Source organism: Ictalurus punctatus, chromosome 18, assembly GCF_001660625.3.
Source record: "Ictalurus punctatus breed USDA103 chromosome 18, Coco_2.0, whole genome shotgun sequence".
NCBI classification, from domain to species: Eukaryota; Metazoa; Chordata; class Actinopteri; order Siluriformes; family Ictaluridae; genus Ictalurus; species Ictalurus punctatus.
In genome coordinates this window covers 8,407,501-8,421,886 of record NC_030433.2, presented here as the reverse complement: position 1 = coordinate 8,421,886, position 14,386 = coordinate 8,407,501, and the positions used below count along the sequence as shown (strand labels likewise).

Below are 14,386 nucleotides of genomic sequence, written 5' to 3'. Positions count from 1 at the left end.
GAGAGAGAGACATAAAGACAGGGAGAGAGAGAGAGAGAGAGAGCGTGAGACATACAGACAGGGAGAGAGAGAGATAGAGAGAGAGAGAGAGGGAGTGAGACATACAGACAGGGAGATAGAGAGAGAGAGAGAGAGAGAGAGAGAGAGAGAGTGAGACATACAGACAGGGAGATAGAGAGAGAGAGAGACATATAGACGGGGAGAGAGAGAGAGAGAGAGTGAGACATACAGACAAGGAGATAGAGAGACATATAGACAGGGAGATAGAGAGAGAGAGAGAAAGAGAGAGAGACATACAGACAGGGAGATAGCGAGAGCGAGAGAGTGAGACATACAGACAGGGAGATAGAGAGAGAGAGACATATAGACAGGGAGATGGAGAGAGAGAGTGAGACATGCAGACAGGGGAGAGAGAGAGAGAGAGACATATAGACAGGGAGATAGAGAGAGAGAGAGAGACATGCAGACAGGGAGATAGAGAGAGAGACATATAGACAGGGAGATAGAGAGAGAGAGTGAGTGAGAAAGAGTGAGACATACAGACAGGGAGATAGAGGGAGAGAGAGAGAGAGAGTGAGAAAGAGTGAGACATACAGACAGGGAGATAGAGGGAGAGAGAGAGAGACATGCAGACAGGGAGATAGAGAGAGAGAGAGAGAGTGATTGAGAGTGAGACATACAGACAGGGAGATAGAGAGAGAGAGAGAGCGTGAGACATACAGACAGGGCGATAGAGAGAGAGAGACATATAGACAGGGAGATAGAGAGAGAGAGAGAGAGAGAGAGAGAGAGAGAGAGAGAGAGTGAGACAGACGGGGGAGAGAGAGAGAGAGAGAGAGAGAGAGACATATAGACAGGGGGAGAGAGAGAGAGAGGCATATAGACAGGGAGATAGAGAGAGAGAGAGAGACATACAGACAGGGAGATAGAGAGAGAGAGAGAGAGAGAGAGTGAGACAGACAGGGGGAGAGAGAGAGAGAGAGGCATATAGACAGGGAGAGAGAGAGAGAGAGAGAGACATACAGACAGGGAGATAGAGAGAGAGAGAGAGAGAGAGTGAGACAGACAGGGGGAGAGAGAGAGAGAGAGGCATATAGACAGGGAGAGAGAGAGAGAGAGAGAGAGAGACTCACAGCAGGAGGGCTGCAGTTCTTGTCACTGTAGGTGAACAGTTCATACAAAACGACTCCAAAACTCCAAACATCTGATGCCACTGAGAACTTACTCTCCACCAGAGACTCAGGAGCATACCTTCATCACACACACACACACACATATATACATGGTTTATGCTTATGTTATTATTATTATTATTATTATTATTATTATTATTATTATTATTATTTCCTCACCAGAATATGGGACTCTCTCCAGGTTCCTTAACCGTGTAATAGTCTTTATCCTGAGGAAGAACCTTGGTCAGGCCGAAATCTCCAATCTTCACACGCATTTCACTTTCCACCAGAATGTTCCGTGTGGCCAAGTCTCTGTGGATGTAACGCTTAGAACCCAGATAGTCCATTCCCTGTAAACACACACCCACACCCACACACACACACACACACACAACGTGAGGATGAGGAGAAACAGCTGTGGTGAATTGTGACAGTGTGTCAGGATGTTGTGTAATGCTGCACACTGAGTGGACAGTAGAATTAAAGTTAACCTCCAAGCTTTTCAACATGTCTCTGCCCTCTAGAGGCCAAACGCACGAAGTGCAGTTATCAATGTACTGTACTGTATCCTAGCGGACGCTTCAGCGAGTTTGCAGACTACACAGATCTACTAACTACTGCGGTGTGTTTCGGGTAAGAGTCAATAATACTGTCTGAATACAACAAATATTAAACTAACTTTATACTTAATGTGAGACTTGAAATCGGAACGGTACGGTAAATGAAATAGAAGTGTGTGCTAGTGAACATTTTATACAGTAATGTGTAACACAAGGAGAACCACTGACTGAATATCTAAAAATTACTTTATACGTACAAGCAAAAAAACGAAATCTGTTATAAACTAAAACATACAAACTGCAGATCTATTTAAGGTTTAAATGTGAAATGTATTATTGTGCAGTTTTCGTTAAACAGCTTCATCTGCTGTTTCTGGAAAGGGAAGAGATCTCATGCTGATAAATTAATAACAACACTGAGCTTTTAGCTAAAGGGAAGTGGAAAAAGATTGTGATAAACTGTTTATCTGTAAACCTGTGTGTGTGTGTGTGTATACTTTGCAGATCTGTGAAGCGTAGTGCAGCAGTTTCTTGTGATCGAATCGCTCTTTGTTTTTAGCGAGATATTCCCTCAGACTGCCGAACGGAAGGTACTCCATCACCAAACGCAGGTTTTTACGCCCTAAAAAAAGAAAAGAACAAAAGGAATGAAGGATTTATAAATATATAATACAATAAATATATAAATAAAAAAATCCAACAGATGCTTGATAACAACTTTTTCCACCAAGACATCATGTCTAAATATTATATCTGAATAATAATAATAAGAGCTATCTGAGGAAATCGTGAACGTGTGTGTGTGTGTGCGCGCGTGCGCGTGAGTCTCACCTGCAGTGTAACACACTCCTTTGTACTTGACGATGTTCTCGTGCTGTAACGATTTGAGGATCTCGATCTCCCGCTCGAAGTCACGCAGGTGTTCGGTGGTGCTGTGCTGCAGCTTCTTCACCGCCACGACCTCGCCAGTGTTATCCTGCAATGGGTCATAACGACACTTCTCCACACTGCCAAAGTTCCCCTATACACACACACACACACACACACACACACACACGGAACATGTAACAAGCATTTCATCTTCAGTTTACTTCATTTGTGGATTTTCTGGGTCTAAATCGGCCAATCAGCTCCAGCTTTATACGCGTTGCACATCGTGAAACGACATTTTAACAGCGTCAATCGCACTACAGTACGAAACTACACAGAGTGTGAGCTTTTAACCTCATTAAGGTGTGTGTTTTTTTCCCTCAAACGTCGTCTCCACACCGAGAAAAGTTTGGTGATGAAGATGTTTTTACCTTTCCCAGCTGCTGCAGGAAGATCAGGTGTCGTGCCTCGAACTGAGTCGGCTCCTGGCTGTCGAATGTTCCGGATAACCCAAACCCGCGGTTCCTGACGGGCAGAACATCGTTCTCTACCAACAACTCGTAATCTGAGAGAACGAAAAAGGCATGAGAAAGGAAAATGATTATCCGTGTTACAATGAAAAAATCACGCAAGTGAAATGCACGGATAAAAGAGAGGAGCTGAAATATGCAGTGTACATGATATACAGAGTTGTGTAGAGTTTTGCGGAGTTGTGTAGAGTGGTGTAGAGTTGTGCAGAGTTGTGAATGTTGTGCAGAGTGGTGTAGATTTGTGTAGAGATGTGCAGAGTTGTGAATGTTGTGCAGAGTGGTGTAGATTTGTGTACCTGGGGTGAAGAGGCTGTTCAGGTCTCGGATGATGGATCTAAACGATGGACGCTGGAACGGTTCGTAGTCCATACAGCTGTTAATCAGAGTGGCCAGTTCTGTCCATTTTGGTGCAGAGAGCTGGTGTCTGTCCTCATAGAACAACAGCTTCTGTAACACACACACAAACACACACATGGAGCGTTAGCTGTCTGATGACTTATTAGACTCCATTAGGAAAGTGTGTGTGTGTGTGTGTGTGTGTGTTCCCTTCTGAGTCGGGTTCCTCTCAAGGTTTCTTCCTCTTAAAACATCTTATGGAGATTTTCCTTGCCACCGACGCCACTCAGTGGAAGTGGCTCAGTTGGGATAAATTCACACCTTTAATATCTGTATACCATGTTGATATTTCTGTAAAGCTGCTTTGAGACAATGTCTATTGTAAAAAGCGCTATACAAATAAAATTGAATTGAATTGAATTGAATTGAATTGTGTGTGTGTGTCTGTCTGTTTGTGTTTTACCTTGGAGGAGTCATAGGAGCTGAGTGGATTCTCTCCTCCGGTGTAAATCTCCCACAGCGTGGTGCCGAAGCTCCACTTGTCCGTGGCTAAGCTCAGATTCCTGTGATCCTCCACACACTCCGGGGGAACCCAGGGGATGTGCTCGATCAGAACTACACACATGCGTGCGCACAAACACACACAGACACACACACAGGAAGACAACAGATGAAGGTTGGGAGAAAAATCACTTTTCTTTGCTTTGATATGCATGTATTTGTGTGTGTGTGTGTGTGTGTGTGTGTGTGTGTGTGTGTGTCTCACTCTCTCTGGGCTGGACTGAGATACTAATTCCTGGGTCACTCAGTTTGATGAAAGGTGGAGTGTGTGTCTTTCTGTCTTCCTCTCTAGCGAGCAGAATGTTTTTAGCACACACATTCCCATGGATCAGGCTCTTATCCTCCTACACAAACAACACACACACACATCATGATTAAACCACACCCCTGTATTTTATGCACACTATAAAAACAGAATTGTCAGTTCAGATGAGTGTGTGTGCTGAACACATTTATATTACAGATGTGATGTTCAACTGAAATGACATGTGTGTCTCTCACTCTTTCTCTCTGACCCACCAGGTAATGCATGACCCAGGCTAGTTGCTTGGCCACCTCCAGCTTCCAGGTGATGTTGATGGAATTGCGGTTCCTCCTCAGGTACGTGTCCAACGAGCCAAAGCGTACAAACTCCTGCACCATGATGTCTGAGACGCAACACACAAACACACACACACACACATCAAATTCAGATGTTCAAATGTAGGTGAGTGTGAACTTTAACCAGCAATTTTAAAACTTACGCTCCTCTGTGCACACACAGATCCCGTAATTAAGTAGCAAGTGCTTATGGGAAATCTGACTCATCATACTGGCTGCTTCAAAGAAGGACTGAGAGAGAGAGAGCGAAAGAGAGTTTACTACATATTACACAAACACTAATCTGTTAATCAGATCTCGTAATGTTTCTTTTTTTCCATGATACCTCAGTGTAGTTGCGGTAACTCTTGTCCAACACCTTCATCACCACCCCCATCTCGTGCACCTCCCCGTAATCCCCCAGCTCCCTCCTGACTCCACGGAACACCTGCGTGAACGTCCCCTGTCCCAAACTTTCCATCTGAGAACACACACACACACACACACACAGAGAATAACTTTAAAAGTTTTCTTTAAAAAAAAGAGGAAAATTCAAGGACGTTTGAAAGTTAAAGTTCTAACATTAATATTCCTTTACTAAAGTTCCTGGTCTAAAGTTCCAACACTAAAGTTCCTGGGCTAAACTTACAGGACTAGCTTTCCTGAGCTAAAGTTCTTGTGCTAAACTTCCTTTACTAATGTTACATGGTAGGGACATCACAAGAACCGATACTTCGGTACCAAATTGGTACCAACATTCTTAAAACGTGACAGTACTTGTTTTTCTGGAGTAACGTTTGAACCCATTCTAATGGAGGTACCGGGGTTGCAATTCTTCCGGACCTGATGGGGGCAGCAAATATGTGCAAGTGTTTTAGTCGGTCCACAAGTGGTGAAGAAGAACAACAACTACAAGCACATGGGAAAAACTACAGTTTAGCTCCACCGTGACTCGTTGAGAGGAAAGGTGGTGTGGAATATGGAAATACTTCGCATTCGAGGCGGATGACAATGAACATATAATTGATGCTGTGAAGCCGGTGTGCAACCGATGCTATCGTTCATTTCAAACAATGTGAGGAAACACCTGGAATTTGGCGAAGTACCTGAAAGACGGTCCCTATATTATATTTGTTTGAGGCAGCTGGCATTGTGGCCGTGAAAACAGCTAACGTTATGCTCCATGTAATGTTAGCGATAGCCAGCTATTTGTTAACGACGCTAACGCACTGCAGTGTTATAAACTACCTCCTAATGGGCCAGCATGCATCGCCATTCAGCCCGTGTCCTGTCAGCTAAATGTAGAATAATGTCACTAATAATTATTCACATGTTCATGCTTATGATAAATCGTTTTGGCCTGCCACCATATCAGTGAATTGAAACTAATGCTTGCATTCAGAGTATAAGGTGTGTGTGTGTGTGTGTGCGTTTAGGAGTGCTGCACCTCCACTGTAGCCTCCACTTGTTGTCAGACAGTGTTTGATAACTAAAATCTCTCTCTTTTTTTGCCAGTATCAGCCAGAGGAGGATGTCCTCCAGGAGAGTTTTTAATGTAATTTTTTTATTTTTAAACCACACCGTGGTATCGACTTTGGTATCGAGTATCATGTACTTCTGGTGGTATCAGTACCAACTACTAGATTTTTGGTATCATGACATCCCTATTCCATGGCTAAAGTTCCTGGACTAATGTTTCAGAGCTACAGTTCCTGGGTGAAAGTCACTAGGCTAAAGTTCATGGGCTGAAGTTCCTAGACAACAGTTATTCCACTAAAGTTCCTGGGCCAAAGTTCTTACCATTTGCAGGTCCTCTCTGTGGATTTTGTGGAAGACCATCTGACTGTGTTTGAGGAGTGATGGAGAGAACAGAACATCTGAGTCCTGATCATTCCTGCAGATTAACAAGTTAGACTTATCTACAGAGAGAGAGACAGTGAGACAGAGAGAGAGCGAGAAAGACAGAGAGACAGACAAACAGAGAGAGAGAGAGAGAGACAGTGAGACAGAGACAGACAGATAGAGAGAGAGACAGAAATGGTCTTTTATGTAAAAGTCGCTGCTTTGTATTCTCTCAATCAGCCAGCAGCACATTTTAAGTTCTACAGAAAGCAGAGTATGACCTCTATGTGGCCTCTGACCTTTGTTCCTAGGAGGGCAGCATTTGGTGAACTGGAAGATGTGACCCTCGGAGCGCAGCGCCTCCTTCTGGTAGCGGTGCAGAAGCTCACTCAGACTGCTGAACACACACTTCGCTCCACTCAGCACAAACTCACCTGCTGCAGTGCGTACGATCTGACAGTGCTTATACTCAAACACACCGTCATACTGCACACACACACACACACACACACACACACACACACACAGGCCCATGTTTACTCTATGATCACACTACAAAGGACAGGAAGTAGTTTATAGGACACACTCACCCCAACCACGAAGGACAGGAAGAATTTGTCATAGTCTTTAGGGCTGCAGCGCAGAATGTACATGCCTTTAGCATTGTCACAGTGACGGAGACGGCTAATGGCAAACTCCATCCTAAAGCCATGGACATACAGTCAGCTGTGGTTATCTGTGTGTGTGTGTGTGTGTGTGTGTGATCATCACTGTACAGCAGTTTTTAAAGTAAGCATCACATCTGTACTGATATTCAATTAAATGACAGGAGAGGTCCTGGTGGAACAGGACACGACCCCACTAAGTAGTGAGCACTACAGGAGGGTGAAACTCACGAGACAGGGCCGTGGCAGGTACACTGAATAGCCTCCAGCAGTCTAGGGGGTGCCACCTCCTTGCACAGGTAATGATGAGCATCCATTGTGAGTCTGTAGTAGCCGTCGATCAGTGAGACGAAGGACAATGCCTCGGACAGAGATGAGAACTCCAACTCCTGAAACGAACGAGTGAGAGAGAGAGAGAAGGAGAGAGAGTGTGTGAAAGAGAGAGAGAGATAGAGAGAGAGAGAGATTAGAAAAGGAAAAGAAACTTTTGCAGTAACGATTCACATTAATGATTTCAAATTCAAAAATGCATCTTACTAAGTGGTCTAACCGAGGATACATGCTAAGAAGGTAAAAACTGTTTGTATGTGTGTGTGTGTGTGATACCAGTGTCTGGCTGTCCTGTCTGTTGATGGTGACGATGCGACTCTCGACAGAACCGTCTTTGCTCGCCTGCTTAATGCTAATATCAATAACATCAGGGAAATCACAGTACACCTGCAGATTCTAGAGAGAGAGAGAGAGAGAGAGAGAGAGGCAGACAGACAGCATGACAGACAGAACAGCAGACAGACAGAGAGACCCACAAAGAGTAAGTGGGAAGAGTATGACAGACATATAAATTACAAATATATCTCTATTTGTATCTATCAATTTAACTACCCATCTGTCTACTTGTCTCTCTGTCTTCCTTCCTGCTTCTCTACCTGTCTGTCTGTATTTCTGCCTGTTTGTCTACCTGTCTGTCTTTCTGCCTGCTTGTCTACCTGTCTCTCTGTCTTTCTGCCTGCTTGTCTACCTGTCTCTCTGTCTTTCTGCCTGCTTGTCTACCTGTCTCTCTGTCTTTCTGCCTGCTTGTCTACCTGTCTCTGTCTTTCTGCCTGCTTCTCTACCTGTCTCTCTGTCTTTCTGCCTGCTTCTCTACCTGTCTCTCTGTCTTTCTGCCTGCTTCTCTACCTGTCTCTCTGTGTTTCTTCCTGCTTCTCTACCTGTGTGTCTGTCTTTCTGCCTGCTTGTCTACCTGTCTCTCTGTCTTTCTGCCTGCTTGTCTACTTGTTGGTCTTTCTGCCTGCTTCTCTACCTGTCTCTCTGTCTTTCTGCCTGTTTGTCTACCTGTCTGTCTTTCTGGCTGCTCTTCTACCTGTCTGTCTGTCTATCTTTCTGCCTACTCCTCTACCAGTCTGTCTAATGTTACAGTGCTGAAGATCTTAGACTAACGTCCAGCATTATTCCAGGAATAAAATTCTAGAATAAGTTTGAGGTTTCTGGACTAAAGTTTTGGAAATAGAGTTCATGGAATGAACTTCCATGATTAAAGTTCCTGGACAGTTATTTCAGGACTAAAGTTCCTGGACTAAGGTTCCTGGAGTTCTTGGGTTAATCTACCTGGAATAAAACTTAAGTAAGTAAAATTCTTGTACTACAGTTCCTCGACTTATATAACTGCTGTCATGCCCATCACTCTCAGCCAATCAGAGCTTACGGAACTCACTGTACAGGACTACATTAAGATCTTCTCTACCTGTCCGTCTCCAGCGTCTTTCCCCTTGGTCCACTGGATGCCGTGGTTGCCAGTGACGACGATGGTTATCATGCCGACAACGGGCTGTGAGACGAGGAAGCGTTCGGTGTAGAACCCAGGCTGCAGAACCTCTAAACTGGCCACGTACTTCAGCATGAGCTCTGTGACGGGCGCTCTGCAGAGCCGCAGACGCTCCACGAACCGCCGGAACCGATAACGGATCCGCTTCCTCGTCACAATGTGGTACCGCTGGATGTGAGCGCGGATGGCCTTGGGCAGGAAACTCTTATAGCTGTGTGTGTGTGTGTGTGTGTGTGTGTGTGTTTGTGTGTGTGAGAGAGAATTCTAGATTATAACAATGCATGTGTGAAAGAGAGAATGTAATGAAAATGTGCTTTTCCTGTGTGTGTTTTTCAAACTGAAGGAAAAGCACTGAACTCTGTGGACCTGTGACCTTCAGAAGGTCAAGTGGGCAGAGCCTTCACCTGTAGTCATGGTAAATTTTGATGGGCGAGCAGCCTTTCTCTTTAGCGATCCTCATCATGTCCAGCACGGCCAGGCCGAGACATTCCTCCTGAGCATCATGGGTAACGGGGATACTCACTGAACCATCCACGAAATCACTCCTCCACTGAGAGAGAGAGAGAGAGAGAGAGACAGAGACAGAGAGAAAGAGAGGGAGGGAGGGAATGAGAGAGAGAGAGAGAGAGAGGGAGGGCATGAGAAAGAGAGAGGGAGGGCATGAGAAAGAGAGAGGGAGGGCATGAGAGAGAGAGAGGGAGGGCATGAGAGAGAGAATTACTGGAAAGCAACACACGCACACACACACGCACCACTTCCTCATTATGTAGAACCATGAAATTAGGAAGGGGAAGAAAGTGGAAAGTCTTAAACACTCAGCAACTTACTGCATCACACAAACACACACACACACACACACTTGCCCTCCACCCCTCTAGTATTTCCACATCCCTAGCTCTGGCACACACCCTTCAACCACACAGGATGACACAAACACACACACAATCCACTAATACGACCTTCTTATTAAGACCCAGCGACATGTTTAACCTCAGGTCACTGAGACTGAGAGGCAATGTTTACCTGGGCGAACAGGTATGCCGTGGTGACGTCATCAAACACAGGAGCCTCAGAGCTCTTGGTGACGCCATAGCGATGGGCGTGGCTTGATCCTCTCCCGTACCAGCCGGGGAAATAAAACCTGGACGGAAGAGATTATCAGGAAGATATGATGAAGTGTCTGTACTGCGAGCTTTAGGGTGGAGTTACGCTTCAATTCACATAGGGGAATATTTTTCCCCTCTGATCTGATTAAAGACATAACTGTAGGGTTTGTTAAAACAATAAAAATCTTAACAAGTGAAAATCTCCACTAATCGTAGGGTTGGAGGTTCGATGCCCGGCCCACATGACTCCACATGTGTCCTTGGGCAAGACACTGAACCCCAAGTTGCTCCCAATAGCAAGTTAGGAGCCTGCATGGCAGCTCTGCAACCATTGGTGTGTGTGAATGGGTGAATGAGACACAGTGTAAAGCGCTTTGGATAAAAGTAAAAGATAAAAGTTGGATATAAGTGCAGATCATTTACCGTATATATACATGCATATATACATACATACATATATACGCACACACAAACACTCACACACACACATACACTATACACACACTCTCTATTAGGGATGTCACGATACCAAAAATCTAGTAGTCAGTACTGATACCACCAAAAGTACACGATACTCGATACCAAAGTCGATACCACGGTGTGGTTTAAAAATAAAAAAATTACATTAAAAACTCTCCTGGAGGACATCCTCCTCTGGCTGATACTGGCAAAAAGAGAGAGAGATTTTAGTTATCAAACACTGTCTGACAACGAGTGGAGGCTACAGTGGAGGTGCAGCACTCCTAAACGCACACACACACACACCTTATACTCTGAATGCAAGCGTTAGTTTAAATTCACTGATATGGTGGCAGGCCAAAACGATTTATCATAAGCATGAACATGTGAATAATTATTAGTGACATTAATCTACATTTAGCTGACAGGACACGGGCTGAATGGCGATGCATGCTGGCCCATTAGGAGGTAGTTTATAACACTGCAGTGCGTTAGCGTCGTTAACAAATAACTGGCTATCGCTGACATTACATGGAGCATAATGTTAGCTGTTTTCACGGCCACAATGCCAGCTGCCTCAAACAAATATAATATAGGGACCGTCTTTCAGGTACTTCGCCAAATTCCAGGTGTTTCCTCACATTGTTTGAAATGAACGATAGCATCGGTTGCACACCGGCTTCACAGCATCAATTATATGTTCATTGTCATCCGCCTCGAATGCGAAGTATTTCCATATTCCACACCACCTTTCCTCTCAACGAGTCACGGTGGAGCTAAACTGTAGTTTTTCCCATGTGCTTGTAGTTGTTGTTCTTCTTCACCACTTGTGGACCGACTAAAACACTTGCACATATTTGCTGCCCCCATTAGGTCCGGAAGAATTGCAACCCCGGTACCTCCATTAGAATGGGTTCAAACGTTACTCCAGAACAACAAGTACTGTCACGTTTTAAGAATGTTGGTACCGAAGTATCGGTTCTCGTGAAATCCCTACTATCTATACACAGTCTCTATACGCACTCTCTATACACACACTACTACACACACTCTATACACACTCTCTATATGCTATGTGTGTGAGAGTGAGTGTGTGAGTGGTGACGTTATGAACATGTGACAGACCCACAGGGTTTTTTTCCCCCCAAATGTGAAAGTATCATATTTGGTAGTGGGTTTCTTTCTCACCTCTCTCTCTCTCTCTCTCTCTCTCACACACACACACACACACACACACACACACACACACACACACACACACACACACAGAGCAGTGGTGAGTAAAAAAGTCACTTTGCTTTTTGAACCTGCAGAAATGTTTAACCTTCTATCTGTTCTTGCAGTTTCAATACTGTGTGTGTGTGTGTGTGTGTATGATGTGATGTGATGTGAATCATGTCAGCAGTCTGTGGTGGGTTCTATAAACGATAAGTGTGGTATGAGAGAGAGAGAGAGAGAGAGAGAGAGGGAACAGCCTGGCAGGAAGACAGAAAGTTTGACAGACAGATAAATATAGAAGTAAAAGGAAGACAGACAGATAGACAGAGGCATAGACAGACAGACAGACAGATGAATAGATAAGACAGACATACAGGCAGGCAGTAGCATAAATGAACAGGCAGGCAGGCAGACAGATGAATAGAAAGAAAGAAAGGCAGATGCATATATGAATAGACAGGCAGACAGATGAATAGACAGACAGATAAATAGACAAACAGACAGACAAATGAATAGACAGACAGACAGATGCATAAATGAACAGCCAAACAGACAACAGACAAATGAATAGACAGACAGACAGATGCATAAATGAACAGCCAAACAGACAACAGACAGATGAATAGACAGACAGACAGGCAGAAGCATAAATGAACAAACAGACAGACATATGCATAAATGAATAGACAGACATACAGATGTACAGACAGACAGGTAGGCAGACAGACAGGTAGTGTAATAAGGTCTGATGCCCATTTCTGTGTGTGTGTGAGTGTACCTGATTCTGAACAGGAGCCTCTCATTGGTGGACTCGTCCACTTTGAAGACATGATTGGGTGGATACCACACCCGATCGCTCTCTCTCATCAGGCCAAAGAGACTGAGGTAAACAGGGCCGACACCTGTGGGCGGAGCAACAGAACAAACACACCCCAGCATCAGCCAATCAGCATTCAGAGTTCATAAATGAAATAAATAAATCAACATGAATTGGAACTCAAAACAAGTCATAAACAGATGTTTACACGTGTGAGTCAGCTGTCCGTCTCCTAGCAACCAACTTCTTTATTCTTCTGAACAGATTCTTGTTATAAACAATAATTAATTTGTTTATTATTAATAAAGAAATTGATAATGCATCTATTTTGAATTTTTTATATTTTAAATAATATTTTCATTTATATAAAAAAAAAAAACGTAAGACTGAGAAAGAGAAAAATCTGTCATTTATTTAAAACACTTTACAATTTTAAACATAAAGCTTGTTTTATATTTGGAGCTTGGAGATGGGAAAAAATAAGCAGCGTTATGTGCAGAGAGAGTGCGCTTGGTGCGGACATGTAAACAGGAAGTGGTAACAGTTGGGACAGGAAATGAGGGTACATGTTTTTGATGTCTCAAACTATTCATACACTTTGTCTCTCTCTCTCTCTCTCTCACACACACACATATACATAGACACAGACACACACACACACACACACACACATACACGCACACACACACACACACATACATACACAGACACACACACACAAATACATACACACAGACACACATACACAGCCACACATACACAGGCACACATAGACAGACACACACACACAGACACACATACACAGGCACATATAGACAGACAGACACACACACACACACACACACACACACTCGCACACACACACACACACACTGACCTCAGGGTCTGTTTATCTGCTTTGCCTGTATGTGTTTGTCCTAATAACACACTATGTGTGTGTGCGTGAGATTAATAAGAAATCTGTGTGTGTGTGTGTGTGTTTTGTGTGGACTATATGCATGTTTTTTGAGGACTCTGTATATGCATGTGTGTGTGTGTGTGTGTTTTGTGAGTACTGTATGTGTGTGTATGTTTGTACGCTTCATGAGGTACATTTGTGTGTTTTTGAGGACTCTGCGACTGCGTGTGGTTTGTGAAGACTGTATGTGTGAAATTTGAGGGTGTGTTTTCTGAGCACTGTATGTAAATTGAGAGGAGTCTGTGTGTGCGTGTGTGTATGTGGTCTGTCTCTGTATGTGTTTTTTTTTAGGACTCTGTGTGTGTGTGTGTGTGTGCGTGTGTATGTAGGATGGTGGTAGCTTTTTACTGACCTAATCACTGCAGTGGGCATTGGTTGGAGGGAGGGTGTCATATCACTATATAGTAATATAATAATAATAATAATAATAATAATAATAATAATCATTATCATCATCCTTATCATCATTATACATAATTAAGGCTTAAATGAAATAAAACCTAACTATAAAAGATTTAATGAGGTCTTATTTGAGCAGGTTCGCCACTGAAACAATTCGATACAGCCTTGTTGTGTGGTGTTGTTGCAGTGAGAAACAACCTGGGGGTGCTGTGTGGGAATATGGTATTGTGATTGAGAGGAGAAGTGTTTCTCTGAGGAATACTTTATTTCATTTACATGTGTAGTACACCACAAGCCTATAAAACTTTGAAAGAAACACCAGTAGGACGGTAACCTAAATAATATGTTAAAAATCTAAATATTAAATCAAATAAAACATTAGCTGTGGGACACCCCTGGTGATAGATCCTGAGATTTGTATATAATTAAGATTTAACGCTTATTTTTCCCCACAACGCTGACATATGGCTTCATCCAAATTTATTG

The 14,386-nt window shown here is 43.6% G+C and overlaps 1 protein-coding gene across 2 annotated transcripts in view; it reads right to left on the bottom strand.

The window, feature by feature from the left end:
- jak2a (Janus kinase 2a) overlaps window positions 1-14,386 on the bottom strand; it is a 36,497-nt gene that overhangs the window by 3,555 nt on the left and 18,556 nt on the right. For both annotated transcript variants that reach the window (XM_017492359.3, XM_047161623.1), the window contains exons 3-22: window positions 12,502-12,625; window positions 9,964-10,081; window positions 9,345-9,490; window positions 8,860-9,151; window positions 7,725-7,844; window positions 7,350-7,507; window positions 7,044-7,155; window positions 6,753-6,939; window positions 6,412-6,530; window positions 4,958-5,092; window positions 4,776-4,863; window positions 4,552-4,679; window positions 4,238-4,376; window positions 3,935-4,086; window positions 3,432-3,582; window positions 3,037-3,170; window positions 2,567-2,756; window positions 2,233-2,357; window positions 1,353-1,525; window positions 1,134-1,251 (exon numbers count right to left, since the gene is read on the bottom strand). In XM_017492359.3, the coding sequence (XP_017347848.1) occupies window positions 1,134-1,251; window positions 1,353-1,525; window positions 2,233-2,357; window positions 2,567-2,756; window positions 3,037-3,170; window positions 3,432-3,582; window positions 3,935-4,086; window positions 4,238-4,376; window positions 4,552-4,679; window positions 4,776-4,863; window positions 4,958-5,092; window positions 6,412-6,530; window positions 6,753-6,939; window positions 7,044-7,155; window positions 7,350-7,507; window positions 7,725-7,844; window positions 8,860-9,151; window positions 9,345-9,490; window positions 9,964-10,081; window positions 12,502-12,625 (2,909 nt within the window). The remainder of the gene's footprint in view (window positions 1-1,133; window positions 1,252-1,352; window positions 1,526-2,232; window positions 2,358-2,566; window positions 2,757-3,036; window positions 3,171-3,431; window positions 3,583-3,934; window positions 4,087-4,237; window positions 4,377-4,551; window positions 4,680-4,775; window positions 4,864-4,957; window positions 5,093-6,411; window positions 6,531-6,752; window positions 6,940-7,043; window positions 7,156-7,349; window positions 7,508-7,724; window positions 7,845-8,859; window positions 9,152-9,344; window positions 9,491-9,963; window positions 10,082-12,501; window positions 12,626-14,386) is intronic.